This window comes from Erpetoichthys calabaricus, chromosome 4 (genome assembly GCF_900747795.2).
Source record: "Erpetoichthys calabaricus chromosome 4, fErpCal1.3, whole genome shotgun sequence".
NCBI classification, from domain to species: Eukaryota; Metazoa; Chordata; class Cladistia; order Polypteriformes; family Polypteridae; genus Erpetoichthys; species Erpetoichthys calabaricus.
The window spans coordinates 109,438,286-109,464,335 of NC_041397.2; the positions used below are offsets into that span (position 1 = coordinate 109,438,286).

Below are 26,050 nucleotides of genomic sequence, written 5' to 3' on the forward strand. Positions count from 1 at the left end.
TGTTGCCGGTGTAACATTTACATTACTTTTTTCTCACATTTGCTAGGGCGTGCATCCAGGGTATCCTGATGGTAGATCATCATCCACTAATACTTCACATACGATTGTACATTTACTTTTCATTATCATTACTTTCTATATGCTTTCCATAGATTTTATGGACTTTTCAGACCCTCAACATGAATAACATTTACAATATTGACAGCGACACTAATTTCAATCAAGTATAGCTTAGCAATTATTTTTATTAATTTTACATGAGGATGTACCTTTTCCCTTTCCTCTCTCCATTTAAGTCAAGGCAATGTGCAGGTGCAAATTGGTAATTGAGAGAGGGCAAGACATTAATTACCAGCGTACTGCCATTAATGGGCAATCAGACAGCCAGCTGAGCAAACCAAGGAGAAACATGAAACAACAACAAGAATGGCTGTGTATTAGTTATACTTGGTATTGATCTTGTTCCATTCACTGCAACAGCACTTATACCTGAGGATCATCTCCTCTTAGTACCGTACTATGTAGTCTGGTCTTCATCTACAACTAGTGCAGTAGTATTTAAGGTACACTGCAATTAGTTTGCTCGGATCTACTAAGTGAAAACATTTTTGAATGATGAAGACGGAAAATTCTGAATTGTGGCTGTTGCCCAACCTACATGAATTACGGACAGAGTGCCAGGCTGGCACTTTGAATGTCATAACTAAGTGCTCTGCTAAACAGTTCAGTAGTTGTAAGCGCATTGGTGTATTTGTAGTAATAAAATGTAAGATAAGAATCAACAATTTTAAAATAACTGCCTGATTTTAATGGCATTCAATTTATGCATATTCTCGCAGGACTAAAGAGGCATAGGCTATGGTTTGAGGCTTTCTAAGTGGTATTTTATTGGTAGCGATACAGAGCATGTATTAGAGCAGTGTTTCTCACTCACCAGCTTGCCCACTGGTGGGTTGCGTGTGGCTGTTTTTAGGGTTGCAAGCACATAAGGGGGAGCCCCCCTCACTACTTTAAAATTGTATTTCCATTTGTAATTGCACACATTTCACCAAGGGGAGACACTGTTTGAATTCTGCATCTGGGTCACAGTGAACATAAATAGGTAAAACTGGGTCCTGAAGCCATAAAGGACAAGAACCATAGTGCTAGAAGCTTTTTTTAGTTGACATGATCTTGAGTAAATGCATTGCACCGCCTTATAAAAAGGATAGTAATTACAGGTTTTATGCTACATTACCAACATTATGTTCAAGTTGTCTTTAGAAATTTCGTAGAAACAATTTTGTATCTGTAATTGGACCATAAGTGAAACTGTAAAGTGCTGGGTTGTATTTTGCCAGTGTTGCCTTAACTATAGGACAGGAGTAGCAAACTAATTTACCAGTATTAAAGGTAAGTTGGAAGTGACTGAGCTTGTTTGATTACAGTCATTGTAATTGTCAAGCCAGTTATTGTAACACTTGTTTTGGGGACAGTTGTCAGATTGTACTGATTGAAAATCTGTAGCAATAGTCCCCAGTCAGGTCCAATTTTGTTTATATAGCTTCCTAGACATTCAAATATACTGTAGATGCACTACCATAATACGGTATGTATAAATGTGTCATATCTTTACAGTCTCAGATAAACAACCAGAATTATCAGAGGTGGTTAAAGAGGTTGCTCGACATTACCAGGAGCAAGAGATAGTGACAGGAAAGAATCTGAAGCTTCTGAAACAGCTTGAGGTACTAAATCATAAGAATGCATATACAGTAAACTTAACATTTTACATGTCTTATACATAATTTCCTGTTATATGTAACGTTGGCCAACTAACTAATGTATAGTACATTTACCTATCAAGAACAGACAATGTGAGCTCTGAATGGGAAACATATTTATGAAGCCAGCTTACTTATAAAATGAATTAATTAAGTTTATAGAATTAATGCAGATACTGTTTTACTGAGTAGTTAATTGGATGCTAATTGGACTAATTAGATCTTGAGAAGAACTGATATTTTTAAAAAATTTTCTGTAATGGAGAAATTGGAATTCAAAAATTGATAGATAATTACATATTGTCTGAACATTTTAATAGCAGTAATTAAAGCGATAAAACATTTTTTGGGTATAGCATTTCAGCTTATTACATTTGCTAGAAATAAAGATGCATACTAACAAAAGGCATTTTATTTTGCAGAAATATTCATAAGTGGTAGTGAAATATTCTGATGAAATGGACTGTATTTGGTATTTATGGTTTTCAACCAAATACAAAATCAGAGGTGAATTCTATGGTCATCAGCATCAAATAAAAAAACACAATTCACTGAAGATGACTCAATTGCAATCCAGAGAGTTCCAAACAGGTTAAGCCAAAAACCAGTTTAGACAAGAGTCAGCAATGATGAGAAGTAGTTGATGTTTCAGTGGATGCTATGAATAGAGTTCCACCTCTCCCATGTCGACGATACCTCACCTAGCATTACCTACCAAATGCAAACATGACGTTGCACAACTAGATGGTGAGATGTATTCTTTTAAGAACTGGGATAGCTTATTGCACAATGCACAATCCATTGCACTTTTAATTTTGTGATCTTATTTAGTGTCATTCTGCTAAGCCTCAGAGCCTCTTTGCAACCACTGTCTGCTTTTGATGCATCTGATGTCTGAAATGTGCAACTAGGATACACTACAGTATATGGGACTGATCATCTAGCCTAATGAATGTCAATGATACATTTCCTGCCAAATGTACCCATTTGTATGTAGTAATAAACGGGTTCTCAAACTATATAGTTTATATGATAAACCCAGTGTTAAGCTATATTAGTCAGGAATATTGTTGAATACTCAATTTCAGTAAGTGTGTAAATTTATAGAGAAAGTTCAACTCTTTTGCTGGTTTATTCTGTACATTAGGTATTACAGACCTTCCATCATTTTTTTGGCCCATATAGTTTCTAGAAAAGTGCTACAGGAAATTATTGAAATGATCCCTACAGCATTTTTGGTACATGCCTAGAACCAATCCTGGAAGGAAAAAAAACACTCAGGGCAAAATTTTGCACACACCTATTCTGACTCATTTTGAGCCAATTTGGGGTTTGCCTGTCAACCTAATGACATGCCTTCTAACTATGGGAGTTCTAAGCTATGTGGAGAATATGCAAACATCCTACAGAAAGCAACTCAGCCTGACATGTAAGGGGTTCTACCTCTTGCAAGGCCGGTAGGTGTAGATGCCAGGAAAGGAGAGCAGGAGCCCGGTTCCACAACAAGAGGAGAAGTTTTCTATTCTACCTGGCTTCTTTCATCATGGGTAATGTAAGATCACTTGCAAATAAAATGGATGAACTCTCAACCCTGATCAGGACCGAAAAGGAATAAAACTCAGCAGTCTCATGTGCTTTGCAGTGACATAGCTTAGAGCTGAAACACCTGACTCTGTCTGCACTTGCAATGAGTAAATTGCAGTGAAATCGATGGAAAGAAAGAAAGTGGACTTGCCAATTTTGTGATTGAAAAATGGTGCAATACCTAACACATTACTATAAAAACACAGGTATGCAACCTGAATGTTGACATGCTTGCAGTGGGCTTATGGCTGTATTATATATCAAGAGTTTATACATGCCATTGTGCTGGCAGTTTATATCCCATCCTCAGCAAACGCAGCACTTACACCGGACACAGTATATTCTGTGGTAAGGAAACTTACTACTGACCATCTCAACGCTTTCGTCATTGTTTCAGGGGACTTTAACCATGTTTCAGTTTTCTTCACCCTCACCAATTTTCTACCAGTTTGTGGACTGTACAACAAAGGTAAACAGGACCCTGAACTTGTTATAAGCCAATGTAAAAGAGGCCTATAACTCCGTTGCTTTAACACCTTTAATTTGGTACAGATCATACCCACATATAAACTCATTGTCCAGTGGCTGCCAGAGTTAGAGATGTCACAATACCAGAATGTTTGTATTCTATAACAATATCAGTGAAATTTTATGATACTCAGTGCTTTGACACCATGGCAAACACAGAAATCCCATCAATTGGCTTTTTATTAAAGTACCTACTTTACTTAGTAAAATTAATTCAAATTTCAAATATCAGAAACTCATGGTGCTTTAATTTTGAAAATCTGTCCCTCCTTTTTTAACATTTGTCTCAACTTTAAAGCTTCCTGTGTGAAGTCAAAGTTCTCTGTTTTATATTAATTCTTTATTTCATTTAAGCAGTCTTCATTTTGCTGTTTTCAAAGTTTCTTACTTTGTTATTACTTATACCTGTGCACAAAGCCAGAATTAAAAAATTAATTGGGCTTATGTTACTTATTCTCAATAAATTTATAACCGTATAACAGCATTACATTCTTCAATTCAAACATGTGACACGTGTGATTTATGAACATTAGCTTACCTTCAAAACCCAAATAAATGACACAAATGCAATGTTTGCAGCTTCATATTTAGTGATGAAGGACAGTATGCTATTTGCTTGTCCTGCTGACTGCATGTTTCACTGATTACACGACTCTGTTAACACAGTTTACGTCGCATTAATAGGGAGATGTGCATTATCATGTGAAGCATTTAAACACTAAATAAGTGTTATTTTGGCATTAACAAAGGATCAACTCATGCCATTGCTGGTGTAAACAAGGCCGGTTAGAAAATGGACAGATGCTTGAACTGATGGATATCTGTAGAAGTGGTCATTACAATTCGAGAATGAATGAGAAGTCTCCGTTCATGTATCAGGACTGTGTAGGACACTATTAAAAGAGACTAAGCTTGTTATATTTTTATCTCCACATACAAATGCATAACAATACAAGTTAATAATGGTGATGACTTGTAGTACAGGAGACTTATGGAGGACTTCATCTTGTGGTGTTTGGAGAACCACCTGCAACTCAATATTAGCAAGACAAAAGAGTTGGTAGTGAACTATGGGGGTTTCACCATTAAGGAGGAGGATATGAAATTGGTGCAGACCTACAGGTTACCTGGAGGTTCTCACAAACAGTAAAGTGGACTAGTCTGACAACACAGTGGTGCTGCACAAGAAGGGCCAGAGTATACTGTACATCCTGAGGAAACTTTGGTCTTCTGATGTATGCAGCAAGCTGCTAGAAGTGTTCTACCAGTCTGTTGTAGGCAGTGTATTGTTGTACCCTGTGGTCTCCTGGGTAAGGAACTTGACCTCAAAAGAAATACAATGCTTAAACAAACTTATCAGGAAAACCTGCTCCATGAAAGGGATAACCATGGTACACTGGAAGCTGTTGTGGAAAAGAGGATGGTGGCAAAATTGGATGCTATATTAAAAAATTCATTCCATCTCCTTCAGGAGATGCTCTCTTTTAGCACTTTTAGCTGCAGGCTTATTCCACTCCATTGTGCTACGAAGTGCATCTGAGGATCGTTTCTGCAGCAGTATGCATGTAAATTTCTTCTTGGGATTAATAATGTTTGCCTGATCTAATCTATATAAAATATTTTTCTTCATAAAATAAGTTAAAAAAAACAATTACAAAGTACAGGAAAAACAGCCACACATTTTTGTATTATTATTGTTTAAAAAGGATCATAACCAAAGCTTTTTAAAGTGTATTTAAGGTATGCTTTTACTGCCCTCTTGTGGTAACAATAGGAAAGTACTGTAAGCCAAGATCATACAGTGGAACCTCGGTTCACAAACGTCTCGGTACACGTACAAATCGGTTTACGACCAAAAAGTTTGCAAACTTTTGCCTTGGTTCACGACCACACACTTGGTATATGAACAAGCCAGTTTCCCTTTCGGTTTGTGTGCGCCGATGATTTCCGCACGTATTGCATTGTTCTCGGTCAGACGTGCGTGCTTGCATGTGCGTGCGTGCTTTCGCTGTGAACTCTTTGTGCTCTATTTCATTTCTCTTCCAGTTCGTACACGCCGATTACTGTATTTAAGCACGTGTTCAACCTCTCCCTGTTCATTGTTCTCAGTCAGATGTGCGTGCTTTACCTGTGAACTCTTTGTGCTCTACAGTATTTCGTTTGCTTTTGTAGTTAACCATGGCTTCTAAGCAAATGAAGAGTGGTGAGAAGCAAGTTTTGCAGAAAATTGAAATCGAAGTAAAGAAAGAAATTATTGAAAAGTATGAGCGTGGCGTTCTTGTTACTGATCTTTCCGCAGAGTACAAGAGGTCAAAATCTACGATTTTGACTATTCTAAAGCAGAAAGAATCTATTAAAGCAGCTGATGTTGCAAAAGGAGTTACAGCGTTAACCAGGCAGAGGCCTCAAGTGCTGGAAGAGTTGGAAAAACTGTTGCTAGTGTGGCTGAACGAGAAGCAACTTACAGGGGATATCGTAAGCGAGGCAATGTTATGCGAGAAAGCCAGGAAGATTCATGGCGATTTGCTGCAAAACTATCCTTGTACGAGTGGCGAAAGTGAGGAATTTAAAGCCAGTAGAGGGTGGTTTGAAAAGTTTCGCAAGAGAAGTGGCATTCATAGTGTGGTAAGGCATGGAGAGGCTGCTAGTTCCGACGCTGAAGCTGCGAAAGAATTCGTGAAAAATTTCACAAAATTAGTGAAGGACGAAGGCTACATCCCGCAACAAGTCTTCAACTGCGACGAGACCGGATTGTTCTCCACCCAGTTCCCCCTTTACTTCATGCCAGAACTCGACTCATGCAAGGTTAGTTTTCTTGGTGGTTTATTAAATTACAGATTTTCAAATGTTCCTTCTTTTCCCTGTGCTTAAAACTCATTTAAAAAAGTGTTTACAGTGATCGGGTTGTAAGGCTATTAGCATGAACTCCTGCAATGTTACTTTCTTGGTTGCTTGTGGTTGGTTTTTAGATAAAGTTCGGATTTGTTCAAATGTTCTGTTTTTTTCCCCCTGTGCTTAAAACTCATTTAAAAAAAGTGTTTACAGCGATGGGGTCATAAGGCTATTAGCGTGAACTCCTGCAATGTTAGTTTTCTCTGTTGTTCAAGGTTTTCTCAGTGTTATTCAATGTTTTTACATTTAGTTTACTATTACGATGTGCTTTCTATGGTGTAATTAACTATATTTGTGCTTAAAAATCTTTAAAAAAATATATTTACATACAGTTTGTACGGTCTGGAATGGATTAATTGTATTTACATACAATCCTATGGGGGAAATTGCTTCGGTTCATGACCAAATCGGTTTATGATCAGAGTTTTGGAATGAATTATGGACATGAACCGAGGTTCCACTGTACTGTAATTCTTTCTGTTCAGTTTGGATACTTTTGATTTGACAGAGCAGTTGTCATAGACCGACCAAGACATTACATTTAAAAACAGACTGAATTCAACTATAAGTAATCTTTATTAATTAATATAAATATATATAATACAATATCAGTTATTTCAAATAAAAGTTAAAGTAATTGAATGAACAAAACACTTAAATATCAGGAAGAAAAGCAGTATTTATAAAGCCCACATGTTAACTCTGTATCTGTATATTTATATGAACATAGAGAGTTAATACCCATTTTAATGAAAGAATATTTATTATTCCTTATATTTTTACTCCTAGTGTGTTTTGTACAATGCTTATATAATAAACATTTTCATTGATGTAACACTGTGTTGTTTTTACACATTTTATATGTGTACACTCCTTATGTAGTCTGATTTTACATAAGTTGGTCCATATCATTTACTGTATTTATGGCTGTTTTGAATGAATTAGTGATTCATTTACAACTAGAAAATGTTTTCAAACAAGTTTCAGAGCAACTTGGTTAGAAAGTTTTTTTGTGTAGGATAATTTGCACTGCCATGGAAGCTTGCAACTACAGTTAATTCTGTATTGTTTTAGAAATCATCTAAAATATATAGTGCTCTCCAAAACAACAGAAAAAAATTTCAAATGGTACAGCAATGATACAAAGCATCAATTACTTTTTCTACTGAAACTCACAATTCAAAAAAATATTTGATTCATACATTTTAATAATAAAAGTACTATATCAACTATATACATTATATATATTAATGTATTAAATAAAATTACAACCTATAGAGGCTATTGACAATTCAGTGTATCAGCCACAGTCTTGAACTTGGTGCACATTTGTTTTACTAACTTGTTATCTGAAAGAAAAACAAATCTTAGATCTGTGAGATTTTGTTAGTTTTATACTTTTGTAATTCATATTACTGTCTTGTATTTTGTTCAGCTTAAAGAAGTTTATATTGTGCTGTCAGCTATCACATGGTACAAAGTTTAACAGAACTGTTCCTTATAAATGTGTTATAACCCTTATGACCATTTCAGTTACTTCCCTCTGATATAATGCATAATTAATGTTTTCATAATTAATCAACTAAACATTTTTCTTTATGACCCAATCTCTGTGATTACAGCATTTGGTAGTCATATAGCAGTATAACCAAGGATAATGTTCTCTAAAATTCAGGAAATAAAATTCTAGTGAAAAGTAAGTTTACCTTTTCAGAAAAAACATTTAATACAACATCAGAAACCTGCGTTTAAAAGTTTGTTCTATATGAAATTAAACAAATCTGCCAATTTTAATGAACTATGGTACAGTTTGAGCAGAATTCCACTTCAATAAATATCAAGCAATACATATTGTATGATGACCAAAATGGGAAGATCACATCTGTGGAAACAAGTCAGTTTATTCATAATTATGATATCTTGAAAATCACTCTAGGAAAAAAAAATCTTTTGGTATTTCTTTTTACTGCTTGGTCTTTTTATCTGTTCTGAACCTATATTCAAGAGTACATTTAGATTCCCATTTCAGTTATTTAAGGAATTTGCGGAGTGATCTTGTTATATTAAAATTAAATTAATATTTGAGGCTGTCCGTATACTGTATGTGCATTATTTACCACAAATCAAAAGTGTTTGTTTTAGATATATGTGAATGTTAGTGCATTGTGAGCGTCTCTTCTCTAATACTGTTGAATTACATTAAGTGGCTTCAATAAATGGATGGATGGAAGTTAGGCTTCAGAATAATATTTCACCTACATACTGTAATATCTTCCTGTTCACCAACTTCTTGCACCTAAATGTAAAACAAAACATTTTCCTGACTGTAACTTGCAGATAAAAATTACATGACTATTTTTAAGTGCATATAATGTGCAGTTTATCATGTTTTTTCATCAGTTTGCCTACATTGCTCAAGACAGGCATTTTTTGGGGTTGAAAGATGTAATTTCTTCTATTTTAACAACAGTTTTTCTATTTTAATTTCTGGTAAGAAATACTTGCATACTAATAATGTTTGTTATTTTGGTCAAATTGACTCTCCTCAAAATTGATCATATTTTAATATTTATATTATTCGGATCTGTGTGTTCAAACTACAGTCTAGGTTCTCAAGGCTAGAAAATTACAAAATTACACGTATACAGAGAAAAGCAAGATAATTATTTACAGGTCTCCTACATAAGAGTAACAATAGCATGACAAGTCAAAGAAAAATCTAACAGCAAATAATGTATATGACATCAAACTTTAAATAAAACATCAGACAGTTAGGACTCTTGGTAGACAGTGTCTTTTTTTCAATATGTGGCTTAACTAAGGCAGTAATGCCCAAATCTTCCTGCTTTGTTTCAGCTGATACAGTAGGAGCTTAGTAGGCACTGGTATCAATGATGTAAAAGAAAATAAGAACAATAATATGAACAGTTATGTAAAGTCAGCAGTAGAGATGTCACAATACTAAAATTTGCATATTCCATACCATTGCCAGTAAATGTTTGTAATACTCAATACCTCTTAGACACCACAGCAAAAAGAGAAGTCCAGTTCCACGCTTTTATTAAAATGATCTCTGTTTCTCAAGTGAACCATATACTGCCTTTTTCTGTAACAGAATATAAAATATATGAACAGCTAACAGTAACAACGGCTTTAAAATAATGGTATATCCATCAAGTAATTACCCGACTATCATTTAAGTAAACAAGTACTGGCATTCATAAATAGAAAAAATATAATGCAGGGCTTAAATTTCAATGTTTCATAGACACAAGGATCCCCCTAGTATATAAAGCAGGGTGGATGTTATAATCTTGGGAGGATTTTAGCATAGGGTCTGTAAAGGATGATATCATCATGAACTACCTGATTTATCCTACTATGTGCACCTAGTAAATTTATTTTCTAACATTTTCTCTCTAGTAACTTAAAAATACTTTGTTAAAATCACTACTAATAAAAATTAAGACATTATTATATATGTACTTTTGAATTGGTGAATTTCAAGATAATTCAAAATATTTTCATTTAAACAAACACTGGCTAAAAAAAGTTACTAAAGAGTAGTATTTAATGGATAAGTCAAATAATTTCAAATTTTGCTTTAATTTGCCAAATCTGTCCCTTCTTTTTTACATTTGTCCCCTACTTTAAGGCTTCCTCTATGAAATCAAACATGTTAGTTTTACATTAATTCGTTACTTCAAAACTCTTGTAAAACAGCCTTTGTTGTACTGTTTACACATCATTGCACCATCAAAGCATGCGCTAATCTATTTCTGAAGTAACTCCGTAATGAGATAAAAGTGCCAATAATTAAAGCCTATGTGTGTGTTTGTGTATGTTTTGACTTTTTTTTAATTGTTTGGAGTAGGAAGAGTACAAATGGTGCATTTCTCCAATTAAAGTTCATTTGCAAAAGAATGATGAGTAGACATCTCTTACACTAGTTAAGTATAAGCATATACTGTGTACAGTGGTGTGTAAAGGTTATTACACCACATGGAAAGGTACATGTTCTTCAACATATTTCGATGTATGGATATTGTCAGGATCTCCTATTTTATGCCCTAAGTAACCCATTAGTGTCATTAAATTTTTAATTACACTTATGGTTTTGATTTTGATTTTTTTATGTGGGTTGTTATTTTTGCCACCATTTTAATGGCACTATTGTTGATGGCTGTTGCTAGGACCTTTCCAGAGTGGGTGAGGTATCAGAGGATGCAACAGAATAAAAGGCCATCTAGGGGTATACTTCCTCACCCAACTATATGGATTCCAAACCCTTTCAAACATGTTTGAAATTTTTCTTTATGTTTTTCTAGGTTTTGAACTCTCTCCAGTCCTTCTGACTTTGATTTCTGATAATTGTTTTCTTTATTTTGACCCTCACTTTGTTTTTTTGACTACGTCCTTGTGTTTCAGTCGTCTTTTCAAATCTTGTGTCAAGCTGGCATAACAGATATTTAATCTTTAGCAAAACAATAATGATAAATAATAGTGATGTTATATAACAGATTGCATTAATTTATTCAACAAAAAGTCAGAAATCATATGTTATGGAACAAATAAGTACACACATACTGTAGCTTCAAAAACTGGTGATTCCTTCTTTGACAGAAATACCCTGTACAATAGGTACTCATTGTAATTGTCTTTCTGCCCACTTTCATGGTGTTAGAATCTTGGCTTTAATTGGGTCATTTGTTAGCCCCATATTTCTTCTTTTTGAGGCATTGTTTTGTGGACTTTTTTCATTATCTTGTTGCAAGGTCCGATTATAGTTCATCATCTGCTTTTTGACAGATAAAGCCACTTTCTCCTCATGTAGTTTCTGATAGAGTGTGAAATTTAAAGTGGAGTCTGTGATTTCAATCAGGTTGGTTAATAATGCAGAAAAGGTGTCCCAAATCACAAAGTAGTCTAATTTGGCTTTTGGTTTCCATCAAAAGATGATTTATGACATTGTGACCAAACAACTCTACTCATCTCATTTGTATCAGAATCTATGTGATTAATATAAATTAGAAAAAAGTAACAGTGCATAGGTAGTCCCATAAGGGACTCCATTGATGGCCTCATCTTATGTGATGCATTCATCTCTCTACTCTGTCTCCTGCTACAACAACAACATTTATTTCTAACACATTTTCATGCGCAGAATGTAACTAGATATACACAATTTGAAAAAAATAGATACATGAAAAGAAAAACAAATTACTGTAAATGATGTATAACTTTATTCCTTGAAGTACTAAAAAAATCTTTATGAGCTTACATAACATAGATATAAAGTTAGTACAAAAGTAGAGACCTTATACTGTATATAATACCATATTCTAAGTCTTTAAAGATGAGTATAATAATAAGGTCAGATTACTTTGAGGACGAAAGAAAAAAAAAACTCCAGTTAAGCTGGAGGCCAAAAGCCCACTCTGCCCCCACTTGGGATTCTACCTAACATAGATGTTCTTAAGTCATTCCTCATTGTTTCGAGGCTTTGTCCCAGAGGATTCAATCCATTTTGGTCTTGTGGGGCAATTGCCTTCATTTGAGCAACACAGGTGTCTGCACACACAAAATGCCACCACAGAAAAAGAAAGCATAGAAAAATAGAGATTAGCAAAGATTATAAATCCTGATGAATATTATAATTCTAGGCATGTATAGTCTATAAGGGGTGCAACTAAAACTTAGCTACAAGAAAGCCAAATTTAAAAAGTGAGATTTAAGGATTTTTTTTAAATGTTCCATGGTTTGGAATCTCTGTATTGCTGAAGTATTCTAGAATTTTCGTGCGTGACAGCAAAAGGCCACCTCACCATTTCTTTTATGCTTCGCTCTTGGAATAATAAGCAGACCATATTCAGAGGATCTAATGCTGTGTTCCATTTACCTAAGAAGTCTGATATCAGAGCTGGGAATGACATCACACCTGAGTTGATCACTTACTAGTAAAACATTCGGAAAACCAATGTTGACACTTCCAGTAAAATCTTTGTTGTGTTTGCTTTTTTGGAATAAATACCAGTTGATAAAGCATTATATGGTATTTTGCACATCCAAACACACGTAGTAACACTGTGTGTATGACTAATTTAATGAGATGCAAATATTATAATGCTACTGGTTTCAGTAAAGTCTGTGGTGTATGTCACCATTTTGGATTGATGTCATAGTATGAAGTTGGACAGTTGAAAAGCAGTCCAATTGAAAATTTCGACTAGGAATGCAGAAATTCCAATTTCACAGTTCAAATGGAACATAGCATTTGGTTGTGACTTGGTATGTAGTGTGATACATGCAACAGTGCAAGCTCCACTCTCCAACATCTGTTCAGGAGACTCTCAAACCTGCCACCATCGATAACATAATCAAGACTGAGCCAGGCAAATGAGGACACTCACGTAGCAAGGTATAGGTGTAACAGTGCTCAAGTGCTTTTTTTTTAAAAAACAATCCAAAAACAAATCAAAGTATCCAAATAATTAGTCAGTGAATAATCCATAAAAACAATGTAATGGTGAAGGTTAAAAACTCAATAGCTTTATTCCATTAAAAACAATGAGGTTAAAATCCATGGGCAATCCACTAAAACTATGAACCCTAATGCTGCCCTTTTAAACCTGACAACTTCTCAGCTTATCCAGTATGGGATCAGGCAACTGAGAAGACGCCCAACTGACAGATGCAGGCAACCATTATATTCAGGCTCGGTCCCCATTGGCAGGCCCTTGGCAACCATAGGGCACCATGCCGAGCCGCACACATCACCCGCCAACTGTCCCTCAGATCTGCTAGAGACTCAGCATATTGGGCAGTTCCTACTCCCTGGTGTTCACTCAGTATGAGCGCCCTTTCTTCAGCCTCAGGCTCTTGAAGCTCACTGTTGCCCACCCTCTCTCTCTCTCTCTCTCTCTTTATCTCTCTCTTTCTCTCTCACTGGCCAGTCTATTTTCTTTTCCCCCACTCCTTCCACGCAGGCTCCTTTACAGCTATCCTCTCTATACTTGAGGTGCCCGACCTATCCATCTGTGCTGCACGTAGGGGTGTGCGATATTGGCAAAAAAATTATATCTTGATATTTTCTGCGACTTTGATGATAATGATAATTAGATGATATTTTGCATCCTTTAAAAATGTGTTTGTAAAATGTCTTGCTGATCTACAGTAGCTTGGTCTTGATAATAGGATAGTAATTGTGGCTTACTGATGAGATTAATGGAAACAACATTTAAGGAAAACAGGTCTTATTTATTTACTTAAAAACTGAAGTAAAACAGCACAAAACATTAAAATCACCAGTCAAAGTATTGCTGAGATCAAACAGTGCAAGTATGAGTAAACCATTTCAAAGTGGCCTACAGGATTTACATAAAAGAACTGCAGTAAGACCAACAAAGCTATTATAATGAGAGCATTTTAAACAGACACCTATGAATCTAAAGGGAATAAAATACTAATCATAATTGAAATACAGGGCATGAACATTAGAGTGTGGATAAAAATAAATTGCTCTGCTGTGAGATGAATTGTACAGCATACAAGCAAGAACAAAAATCTAACATACTGTACTATAGTATTTGTAAACAAGATGTATCATATATTGCACAAAGATACAGAAAAACCCAAACCTATAGGATTTTTAAACAAATTACTAACTTCAGGTTTTGTCAAATATTGCACAAAGATATCAGAAAAAATAAAACAACTGTAAAATTCTACTGAGGAAACTTCAAGTTGTGTGGCAGAAACACCAGTCAGTCTACAGTGTCTGCCTTCAGAGAAGCACAGTTACATGTTACATAATTTTCTCCAGTGCTGAAAGTCCTCAAAAAGGGCTGCTTGAGGCAGGGATGCATAGGTTCTTTTTTGCAAGTTTCCCCAATTTGGGGAAATGTACTTCTTGTGATATCCACCACTCAAGTAAATTAACATCACTGTCCACCTCAGATATAATCAAGCAGCTCATGATCTCTTTTTCAATGGCAATGCGCAGAGACTCGCCTTCTCCAAATTCCTTCTTTTATTTTTAATGACTGCTAAAACACTTTTTTTTCTTTTTTGCTCCTTTCCTTATCATCACCTGTTCCAGCTTCTGCAGGGATCTGTGTGAGTGTTTCAAATAATGAAAGAGAAAAATGTGCTTTGGAAATTGGAATCGAGGACCCCCCCCCCCCCCCCCCCCCAAGACAGCTTGCGAAATAAAATGCAACTGATAGGCATATGCTTTTTACAGAAATACAATAATCTGTTCGAATAGATTAATAATTCATTTGGACAGATTTTTTTTTGCCTGACACCTACAGGGCTCCGTACTAGATCAATTTCACTTCACACATGGTGAAACAAGTTAGTTGTCGAGCTGTCTTTTGCAGCAAACTATTTCCGACCTAGTTTGCAGTTTGCTGTCTTTTAAGCAACATCAGTCTTTTTTAAGCAAAACCACCTCCACACAAGAGCGAGGATGATTACAATTAAATCTAACAACATAGATTGTGAGGCTGTTTATTCCCTGGCACTGTTTGCTCACTCCATTTTTAAACAGCTACCAATACTTCACTTGTGGTGCACTGAATGCACACATGTGCAGTAGTCTATCCTGTTAGGATACATGAGACAGTGAATGCATGAACTCTCAAGGCAGGTTTTTGATTCGAGTGACATACTTGATAATTTCATCTTGCACATCGTTAAAACAACCATTAAGATATTATCCTAGACGGTACATATCACACTCTCCTAACCGCATGTGAATGTGACACGATCAGCCCCAGTACCCCAGTTAGCCACGAAGCGAGGAGTGCCTGCACACACCCGCACATGATTATTTATTTAAAACTACCTAAGGCCACAGGCTATCTCTCACAGTAGGCTTTCCAAAATATAAGAAGGAGCAAGATTATTTAAAGCATTATATACTATTACATACAATAATGCTGCTGAATTCTGAACTAATTGCTGATTAAAAAAACTTTTTCCATTTCAAAGTAAAACATCCATCCATCCATCCATTTTCCAACCCGCTGAATCCGAACACAGGGTCACGGGGGTCTGCTGGAGCCAATCCCAGCCAACACAGGGCACAAGGCAGGGAACCAATCCTGGGCAGGGTGCCAACCCACCGCAGGACACACACAAACACACCCACACACCAAGCACACACTAGGGCCAATTTAGAATCGCCAATCCACCTAACCTGCATGTCTTTGGACTGTGGGAGGAAACCGGAGCACCCGGAGGAAACCCACGCAGACACGGGGAGAACATGCAAACTCCACGCAGGGAGGACCCGGGAAGTGAACCCGGGTCCCCAGGTCTCCCAACTGCGAGGCAGCAGCACTACCCACTGCGCCACCGTGCCGCCCCAAAGTAAAACATTTCTGCCTAAATTTGTATGAGAGTTCCTGACTCACTATATGAATCTTATTATATAATTATTTATTTTGTGCTTCCAGTTACAAAATAAGCACAAAACATTCACACTTTTCCCGAGTTTACTACCTTCTAGTGGAGAAAAATTATAAAAGTTACAAGGTCATCATTTTCAGTTTCTATTACAGTTTTGCGTGAGACTGCAGAACAAATCTGGGTAAACCTGTTTCCCTCTCTGTAGTTCTCCTTTTTTTTTTTTTTCATATGGGAAAATCATTGCATGAGCAATGTAACCACCAAGAATTTTTATAGTTGCTTAGTAATAGCTGGAAAAATTCCAAAGGAACATCATGACGTAGGACTATTTAAATGGTTTTTAAGTGAAATGTTAAGTTATGTGACTTAAGTTGAGAACTAAAATTGAGACCTGAAGTGGTATCAATGTGGTTTTTATTTCAGCTCATTGTCAAATTAACTTTTCTTTTTACAAAAAAATATATAATGGAGGACTTTATTGAAATCCAAAGTTAATAAGTGAAAGTGACATAAATTAACTTTAAATTTATTTATGAACAGTTTCATTTATTTTTTTGCTTAGCACTATATGTACTTGTTTTTGAATGGAGGCAGTTTTTGCGATTATGTGAATATGCCAATTGTTAATAGTTTCAGCAGTTTTGAATGAGAAGTATCTTTCCAGCCTAGTTAGCTTATGAGTCTTAGAAATGTAAACTGCTGATCACACAATGCTTTCTTGTTTCCTTATGCACTGTTTACAAGATTGTGCAACACAGTGACAAAACAAAAAAGTGTCACCTAGATTTCAGATTTCAATGGCCAATACTTAAAAAAAGATAGTAGTGGAAAGTAATTTCACCCAGTCATCTAAGTGACTGCTACAGAACTGACTGTTTGCAATGACTGAATTTCCAGTTGATTTTACCAATTATAAGATGAAAATTTTAAATTAATTTTAGCCTTAGACAGACTGTTTAGTTAGAAACTGGACAGCTAAATTACTCAATTTTTCTAACATAATGAATGAAATGTGTAAGAAATGACTTGAATAAGAACCACAATAAAAACTTGTAAACAAGAGTGAGTAACTTTAAGTTAAAAAAGCATTTGTTTTTTGTTTATTGAAACCCCATGAATAGGTTTTGTATGCAAGAGACCCAGTGTCCATTCCCACAGTTTTGACAAATGTTACCTCAGTGACAGGGGGTTTCAACTAGCTGCCAAACCAGACCCTTTATTTTAGGGCTAAAATACAATGTGTTTTATTATGTCTTCAAAGATTATCAGCAGTTCCTTATTTTTGTACTGTACAGTCATTATCCTAAGCCTGTCTGTAGTTTAACTGTATAACTACACAATTGTAAAGATACTTGAAGTCTCCTAGAGGTGGCTATGGAGTTTGAGACATGGTGGTTATGGGGGTTTAAATGCATGCTTAGACCCTGAACGCGATTCTAAACTGTTCCCTGCTCATTATCGTTAAATTCAGAATTCCCTTTTGAGAGGAAGGCAGCCAGGTAGAGAAGCCACCCCCCACAGATAGACTGAAGGATCACTTTAAACTAGGTAGACCCATTCAATAAGGATATACACCAGTTGTTTTGATTATGTCTGATTTTACTCCAAACCTAGGAAAACCTCATTTTACATGCCCCAATAAAACATTTATTTTTGTACAGTATCATTCAATGATGTGATATGATTTTGTTTCTGATTTTGTATAGATATATATTTGACACAATTATACTAACAACATCATATAAAAAGGTGACACAGTGATGTACTGGTATTGCTACTGCCTCACAGTAAAGAGGATTTCCTTGTGTGAAGTTTGCACGTTAACCCTGTGTCTGCATGGATTTCATCTTGGAACTCCAGTTTCCTCCCATAGTCCAAAGACATGCAGGTTAGGTGGATTGGCAACACTAAATTGAACCTGTGTGTGTGTGTGTGTGTGTGTGTGTGTGTGTGTGTGTGTGTGTGTGTGTGTGTGTGTGTGTGCGCGTGTGTGTGTGTGTGTGTGTGTTGTATGTGCATTTGTGTGTGTAAAAGGATTGTTCCTGCCTTGCATCCTTTGCCTGGTGGTTTAGGCTCTAACCATCCACAACCCTGCTCAGGATTAGACAGGCTTAGAAAATGGTATTGTATGGTATCATATAAAAGAATGGTTAAAGAGGAAAACCTTGTTTTTTTAAGATAGCAGAAAGCAGACAGTTTTGAATTAGCAGAATTAAAAATAAATCCAACAACACAGGTGCCTTAAAGCAAGATATGTCTGTAAATGTGTATAAGCAATTATCTCATTAGCCTTGCATAAACATTATTTGACTGAATGTTATAGATGTAAAGTCCTATATTAGGCTTATCTAAGACCCTTTTGTTTACATTTGTATTATTAAAACAAACTCATTCTGAATGAGTCTTGTGAATCAAAGTTAACATAAATAAGTTAAAAAGGTCACAACAGCTAACATTCTAAAAAGAAGGCAGAATGTCTTCAAAATGAGTACATATACAGTATGCATTAGAAGCATAACGATTATTCCTTCATATTTAGTGAAGAATTATGTTTTTTAAGTTTTTATTTAATTTCTATCCCTGGTAGTGTTAACCTTTCCTGTTTTTACTAATAAATCCTCATAGTATTTTGAACAATAAAATGCAGATCTGATTATCTATGAAAAAATAGATTTACTCTCAACTGGACTGTGAACCAATTGCTATGAGAAGGAGACATTCTTTGCTATGCTGTTGTCCATGCATAGTTTTTCTGTTGTATTTAATAGCAGCTCTACACAATGTACTAAAATTACTACTTTGGTGAGCACATTTTTTTATAATGGTTAAGAAAACATATTATAAACATATTTGGGTAACAGTATAGTTTGGATTAGTCTTGATTTTTTGAGTCTTACATACTGTAGGAATGTTAATCAAAGCATTTACAAAGCATTTACACAGTTCATCTAAAAATCAAAAGAAATTTTTATTACATTCATGAATAATGAGTATTTCTTTAATTCTTTGTTTTTCTAAAAACAGAAAAAAAACTTTTTTCTTATTACTATTTATCATTTTCCTTAGCTTCAGGTTTCTGAGCTTGAAAAAGAAAAACAGTCACTTTTGCTTGAGTGTCAAGCAACCGAAAAACAAATTTGCACAGTAGAGAATGACATTTTACAGACACAAAAATTTTTGAGAAGTCTGGAAAAAGAAACACATGCCATTTTTATGGAAAATGTTAAGTGTCAACTTACAATAGAACAAGAGGAAGAAAAATTTCAGATACTTTTGGAAGAATTTAATACATACAGAAATAAAATGGAATCCTACAAAGAAGATATATCAAAAGAAGAAGGAAGCTTTTCAACAAGAAAAGAGCTAATGGAGAAAAAAGAAATGGTTAAAAATCTAAAAGCAAAAAAGGAGGCACTAAGAATTGATCTTCAAAATCCTGACGGAAGTCTAGTCAGATCACTACAGGTAAGTGGCAAGTAGTATTTCTCATTTAGTTGAGTTGTCATAGATAATTGGGAAACTCATGTCAAATTTTGTGTTTAGTATTACGTTTTAGAGGTTTCTAATGTGAGTTTTTCAGTAAAAGGTACACCATCTTGAAGGAAATATGAGCAAAAAATCTTGCCATTCCAATGTTCTTGAACTACTAAAGTAAGTAAATTCATGAGAATAATATAGTAAACAGTGTGTAAATGAAACAATTTGGGAATTGAGGTGATAAAGTCTAGAAAATGATACTAAATTTTATACTGTTGACTATGTTTCCTTGCTCATCAGGTTGTATTTTTGAGACATTATTACTCTATTATTCTTGTGATGTACTTTGGATAGCATGCAGCTCCTAAAAGATAAACTGGGAAAACACCAAGACAAACAGTGATATTAAGATTTACAAAATATCTCAGTATAATCCAGTAAGAATGGGCTTTCTTCAGGTATTCCATTTTTCCATCAATGTATAAATCCTGGTTAAAGTGAGTATAGATGTGTGTGAATGTTCCCTGAACTGGGCTGGTTCCCTGATCACGGCTGGTGGCTAAAATGTCTGGTGCTTCCAGGAAATGCTCTAGCGAATACAGCCATGAACTGGACTAAACAAACTTCAGAATACATACTGTATGTCTGTAGTAAAATCATGGAAATAGAATACTTGTTGTCTCTTTACATTCATAATTTTAACATCCACACATCACCCAACATACAAAAAAAACATCTATCAGCATGCAAAAAGTATGATTTTTAAATTCTCTGTTTAGGACAAATTAAGTATTTCAGGAAATGTACAGACAGTTGTATGAATTTTAGTGCTGTTTCTGCAAATCTTATGTACTTACATTTTAGTAGGGTTTCAAGGCCTAACCCATTTATTTAATTGTCTACTTTTATTTAATTTAATATTAGTTTATTATTCTATGTTTACTGTCATTTAATATTATAACCTAGTTAGTTTTCCATCACAAATATGATTAATTCATGCCTGCTCTTTGATCTAAAGATATCCATCACCAGTTACTCACAAGAATAGTGCTTGATCTCTTTTTTATTTACAAATTTTTTATACACTATCAACAGTTCCCCTCTTAAAAATGTGGTTATGCTTTGATGTGTAGACATTTCTGTTATAACTGTGAAGGATTTTTCATGGGGTGTTTTCATCCTGCTGTCCAAAACTGTTTTTGCATAACGTTTTAAATGAGTTTCAGCCATCAGATCTTTAATTCTTCTGTTTTAATTTCATTTATTTATTTTTTCTGCATTATTTCAATAATAAAATCTTTAGTCTCATGTGAAGTACTGTATTTTTTCTGCAGGCTTTCTGCATTTCCCAGCATTTTTCTTGCCCTGTATAAAGCAGCCTTTTTCCATTTATTATTTCATAATTTTATGAATACTGTGTCTTTATCTTCCTTCCCTTATAATCCTTACATATCATCATATTTTTAAAGTATTACTCCCATTTCATTAGTTTTATGCAGTTTACATTTATTCATTTAGCAGATGCTTTTATCCAAAGTGACTTACAGATAAGGAGTCAATATCATTTAGGATCCATTTTGAAACAGATGTTCCAAAAGTTGCATACAGAAAGTGACCAAAACAAGTGAAAAGTGTTCTAGACCTTGTAAATAAGCAAACATAAGATAAAAAAATGCAAGACTTGTTTCCCCTGTATTTAGAATTTTGAAAGGCTAACTATACACAGTTATGCAACTACTACTAGTCAGATGTAGTCCTTCCTTGACTTGGCTTAGTACTGTATATACTCTTTGGCGGTGCTGATTAACATTAGTTAGCGTGGGTCATCATGTTCATGGAAAATATGTATAGATGTTCCTTTCATGGAACTTGAGAAAAGTAACTGTATGTCACGATTTAATATCTTTTTAGTAGAAGGTATGGCAACCTTTTTAACATAGGTTATTTTAAAATAAGGAATATTTTTAGTCTGGCATCCTCATCAAGGATTGGTTGTAGTTCTACTGCAACAAATGCTTTAGCTATCACAGTTGATTTTGGTAATAAATAGATTAATCAGCTGTGTAGTCCTAGGATTATTTCCTAGTTCCATATTCAAATGTGCTTTTCTTTTTTCTTACTTCAAAGACATGCTGGTTAATTGGCGTCTTTAAATTGACACTCTGTAAAAGAGTGTCAGTGTGTGTGTCCTGCAATGGGCAGGTTGTCTGTATAGGAATAATTCTTTTGTTGTATCTAAAGCAGTAGGCTCTGTACTCACCCAAAGCTTTTTTGAAAAAGTTGCATGTAGTAGGAAAATTCCTGTTAATTATTCAAAATGAAACTCAATATCTGCTTCTCACTGTTCTTCTTAATATTTATTGTATTACTGTATTTAATCCTAAAATCATTGCTGTTTATTGCCACATGTTAAAAGTTAGCTGGCAAATACAATAATTTAAAATGTATATTTGTTATATGCACATTAATAGTCTGATTGTTTTCAAAATATCAATTATTTCCAGGAAGAGCTTTTTAATTTAAAGACAAAAATTGATGATGCAAATGGTGCTATCAGTGATTTAAATTCACAGCTGATAAAAGAAGAGGAAATTCAACTCCAGTTAAAGAAAGAAATTGAGGTAAAGTACTGTAATAATTTGTTTCTTTCCCAGTTTGCTGTGGGTGGGCTTATTTTCAGTAACTAGAAAATATATATCCTAGAATGACTGTGTAATGTCCTGTCTTGTGTAACAAAAAATTGTGGTAACAATGTAAGTACAGTAACAGTTAGTTTAACATCATTATCTGGTTTAAGTCAAGATCGTTTGCCAACCAAATTCCCTTTCTGCACTTTATGTAGTTTTGAGTGTTTTTTAACTGTTGAAAGCAGTTTAAACCATTTGCTTCTTGACTTCTCTTGCATTCACAGATGTTTCTCCTCCTTCCTAGAAACTAGCCTTTTAACCATCCTTAATTATGTTTTTTTTACACCTCTTTAGTAACCTCCTCACTTGCAATCTGTGGTGCCTTTATTCTACTACAAACTTTAGGCATATGTTCCTACTCTTCACACACAACTCATTCGTCTGATATCTCAATAGCTGTAGATAATATTTTTTGTAACTTTTTTTCCTTTGAAGCTTTTGAACATAACTGCCAAACTAAGTGCTACACAATTTTCTTTAGGTAGCATCTTTACATTTTTGTACCCTTGATCTATGAATTCTTCTCACTAAAAATTAATTTGTGCTTGTCTCAATGTCAGTAGCATTTTTTAATGAATTCCTTCTTACATGAAGCTGTTTCATTATTATTATTTCATATTTGATGGTTGATGCTTTTATTCATGGTGACTTACAGACTAGTAAGCATTACAGTTGTTTACACTCTTGTTTTAGGAACAGTGGCAGATAGTGCCCATTGGATTTAAAATCACCACATTGACTGCCTATTTGCATTTCATCATTGAACTCCACGATTCATTCACCCTCAACATTTCTTGCAAAGCTCTGCCTCAAAACATCTGTCTTTGCCATTATACAGGCATAAGATGACACCTATCGCTTTTCACATTTGTCAGTCTATAACAGGACCACTCTTGCTTTTCATTTTAACCAGTTTATTCTTATTTTGTTGCCCCAAACACACTATTGTCATTACTACTTTTCTGCTTGGAAAAAAAATACTGCTGCTTTCCAACATTCCATTCACACAAAATAATTGTGCAACTTTTTGGTTCTATTTTATCTGATGAACTTACTTTCATTTTACAACAGGTACCTCCATAGTGCCACTTGATTTTTTTGTCATTCCAATTTCAAGTTGTAGTCCTTACAATCTTTACGATACATTTGTATTTTTTAACCATTTCATCTTCTAATGCCAGAATACTGTGGTGCTAGTAAGTTGCCAAATTCCTTGTCTATTATACATGTTGTGGATGTCAACAGAGTACTTTGGGGCTGCAGTCTCACTCATCATTTGTGCCTCTCAGTTTGAAAGTAAGTTTCAAGCTTGTACAAATCATTGTTACTGTGGGTAGTATCCATATGTGTCACACAGGAAACATAATGTTGGTTCTTGGTTGGGATATAACTTTGTGTTATGTGACTTGGTAGCTAAGGAATTGTACAGAAAACTAAAAAGGATGGTGTTTCAGTCCCCAGTGCTGATATAGCATGTGACCTTGAGATATTGCTTGACTTGCTGCTGTTACACGTATAAGCAAATGTACTATTCCACTGTGATTTATAGGTTGCTTTCTATATAACTGGCTACTAAATAAATACACATAATCTGAGATATGGCTGGCAAGTAGTGATTCAGGGTCTACATCGATGTGATTCAGTAGGAGAAAACGTCATTTAACACATAAATGGCAGCAGTTGACTTGATCTTGATTTTAATGGCAAAATTACTATCTGCTTTCACCTTTTTAAAGTGGGTGCACTATTCCAGAAAAAGAGCAAATATCTTACAAGAAAAATTATACATTATAATATTTATGAAATAGCGTAAAGAAGTAAACAAAAACTTGTTTGAGAATTACCACTCTCCTTATTCTGTTATTCTTTTCAGAGTAATCAATAGCACAAAGTGCTTCATAATGCAATTAACATTACAAATTTAATCAAATATACACATAATCTTTTAAAGTCAGCCCCAATTCTGACTGTTTTCTGATACTGATTTAACTGATAATAACTTAAATGCACTTCATACTGTATATATATATCCCATATACAGTATCAAACTGAGAAGTGGACATTTTTTCAGAATTTACATTTTGTGTAAGAATTATATTGTGTAGATATACTATAGCACAATATTTTGCAAAATTTAACAGTGTCTTTGCCAAAATAATATTCTTTTAATGTTAATTTTATTGTCATATTACAATAAAACACATCCAAAAAGAACTTTGATGATGAATATTATTAAGACCAATAGCAAAAAAATTATAAGCGGATGTCAAAAAATAATATAGTTTTACAATTTTGAACTATTAAAAAAGGACAATTCTTTTCTGGTGTTTACCAATTTGGGTTTACCAATACAAAGAATTTTGTATTGAAAATAAATGTTACATTAATTCTAAGATAAGGAGTGTTGTAAACACATTTTATATTATTTCCAAGTTAAGAAGAGACATTCTTTTTCAGAATATATACAAGTAGTTAATATATTATATTGTATATTCAATACAACAAAATTAGTTGCATTGAATCTTCCAAAATAGAATAAAAGCATCAGCATGATTTATAATATTTCTCTTATAAGCATAACTTTAAGAATAATAGAAAGTAATGCCAAAAAAAAATCCACAAAGCTCCAAATCTGTACTTTTCAATTGCAATAGTAATTTTCAACATTACTAATTACAAAAATGTCTCAATAAAACTATGATCCAGAGCAAAAAGCAAGTACTTCACCCCTCCTGTTTATTCTACGAGGACAAAAATGGCAAGCCATCAGGCCCAATTGAAGAAAAGGACCACAATATAAAATGAAAGCCAAAGTCATAAAACAGAGCGAGGGTCTTTACTTAAGAATGCAACTCTAAAACACTAAATATGAGTGAGTGTGGGGATATACTTAAGATTACCCTGTGGCACACTGACACCAGTGTTGTTGGGGTAAGCAACAGCTCCCTGTAACACTGATATTGAAAAGCTTTTTAAGAAGTGGATGACTGTTGAATCAAAATATTTCAAAATAAAATCCATAGTATTAAATTATTTTTGTGGGTAGTTTCTGCAACTGTACAAGTATTTCCTATTAGCTGCCATATATGACCTTTTGATCTAATCTCATACACCTATTTATGAACTTACTGGAACCTTTCTATGAAGAAAAAATGTTTTATTATGCGATAATAAAGTATCTATCTATCTATCTATCTATCTATCTATCTATCTATCTATCTATCTATCTATCTATCTATCTATCTATCTTTTTAAAATGTTCATGTACAGTATATTTCATATTTTAATTGAACATGTGAAGCAAAGTGTATTTGATTTTCTACTGTGATCAATATCAAATATTTATTTGCCGGAATATTTTAATGTAAATGAGTTTTGGTGCCACCGTCCTGTTTTTCTTTTCCTAGTTAAGTGCAGTTGTGATAAATATACTACGTGAATGTGAAGAGAAAATGCTCAAAGTAATAGAAACAATTCTGTTTTTTTGCAGATGCTAAACAGGAGATCAGAAGCAATTATCAGGCGCCTGCATTGTCAGCTTAATAAGGCACAAGCTAATAAAAGGTTACAGCGTTGGAATATCGAACAGTTGCAAAAAAAATTAGTTTATCTCAGAAAATGTCTTGGAAGTACAAAATAAATAAAAATTATTTTAATTTTTATTGTAAAGCTGTATAGTCATTTGTTCCTTATTTTGTTTTAATT

At 34.4% G+C, this 26,050-nt stretch overlaps 1 protein-coding gene across 1 annotated transcript; it reads left to right on the forward strand.

Moving 5' to 3' along the window:
* Positions 1-615: 615 nt before the first annotated feature.
* Positions 616-26,050, forward strand: LOC114651123 (coiled-coil domain-containing protein 122-like). Its single transcript, XM_051926607.1, has 5 exons — positions 616-766; positions 1,618-1,727; positions 19,248-19,646; positions 22,163-22,279; positions 25,836-26,050. The coding sequence occupies exons 1-5, from the start codon at positions 616-618 to the stop codon at positions 25,983-25,985; spliced, it is 927 nt and encodes a 308-aa protein (XP_051782567.1). The 3' UTR covers positions 25,986-26,050.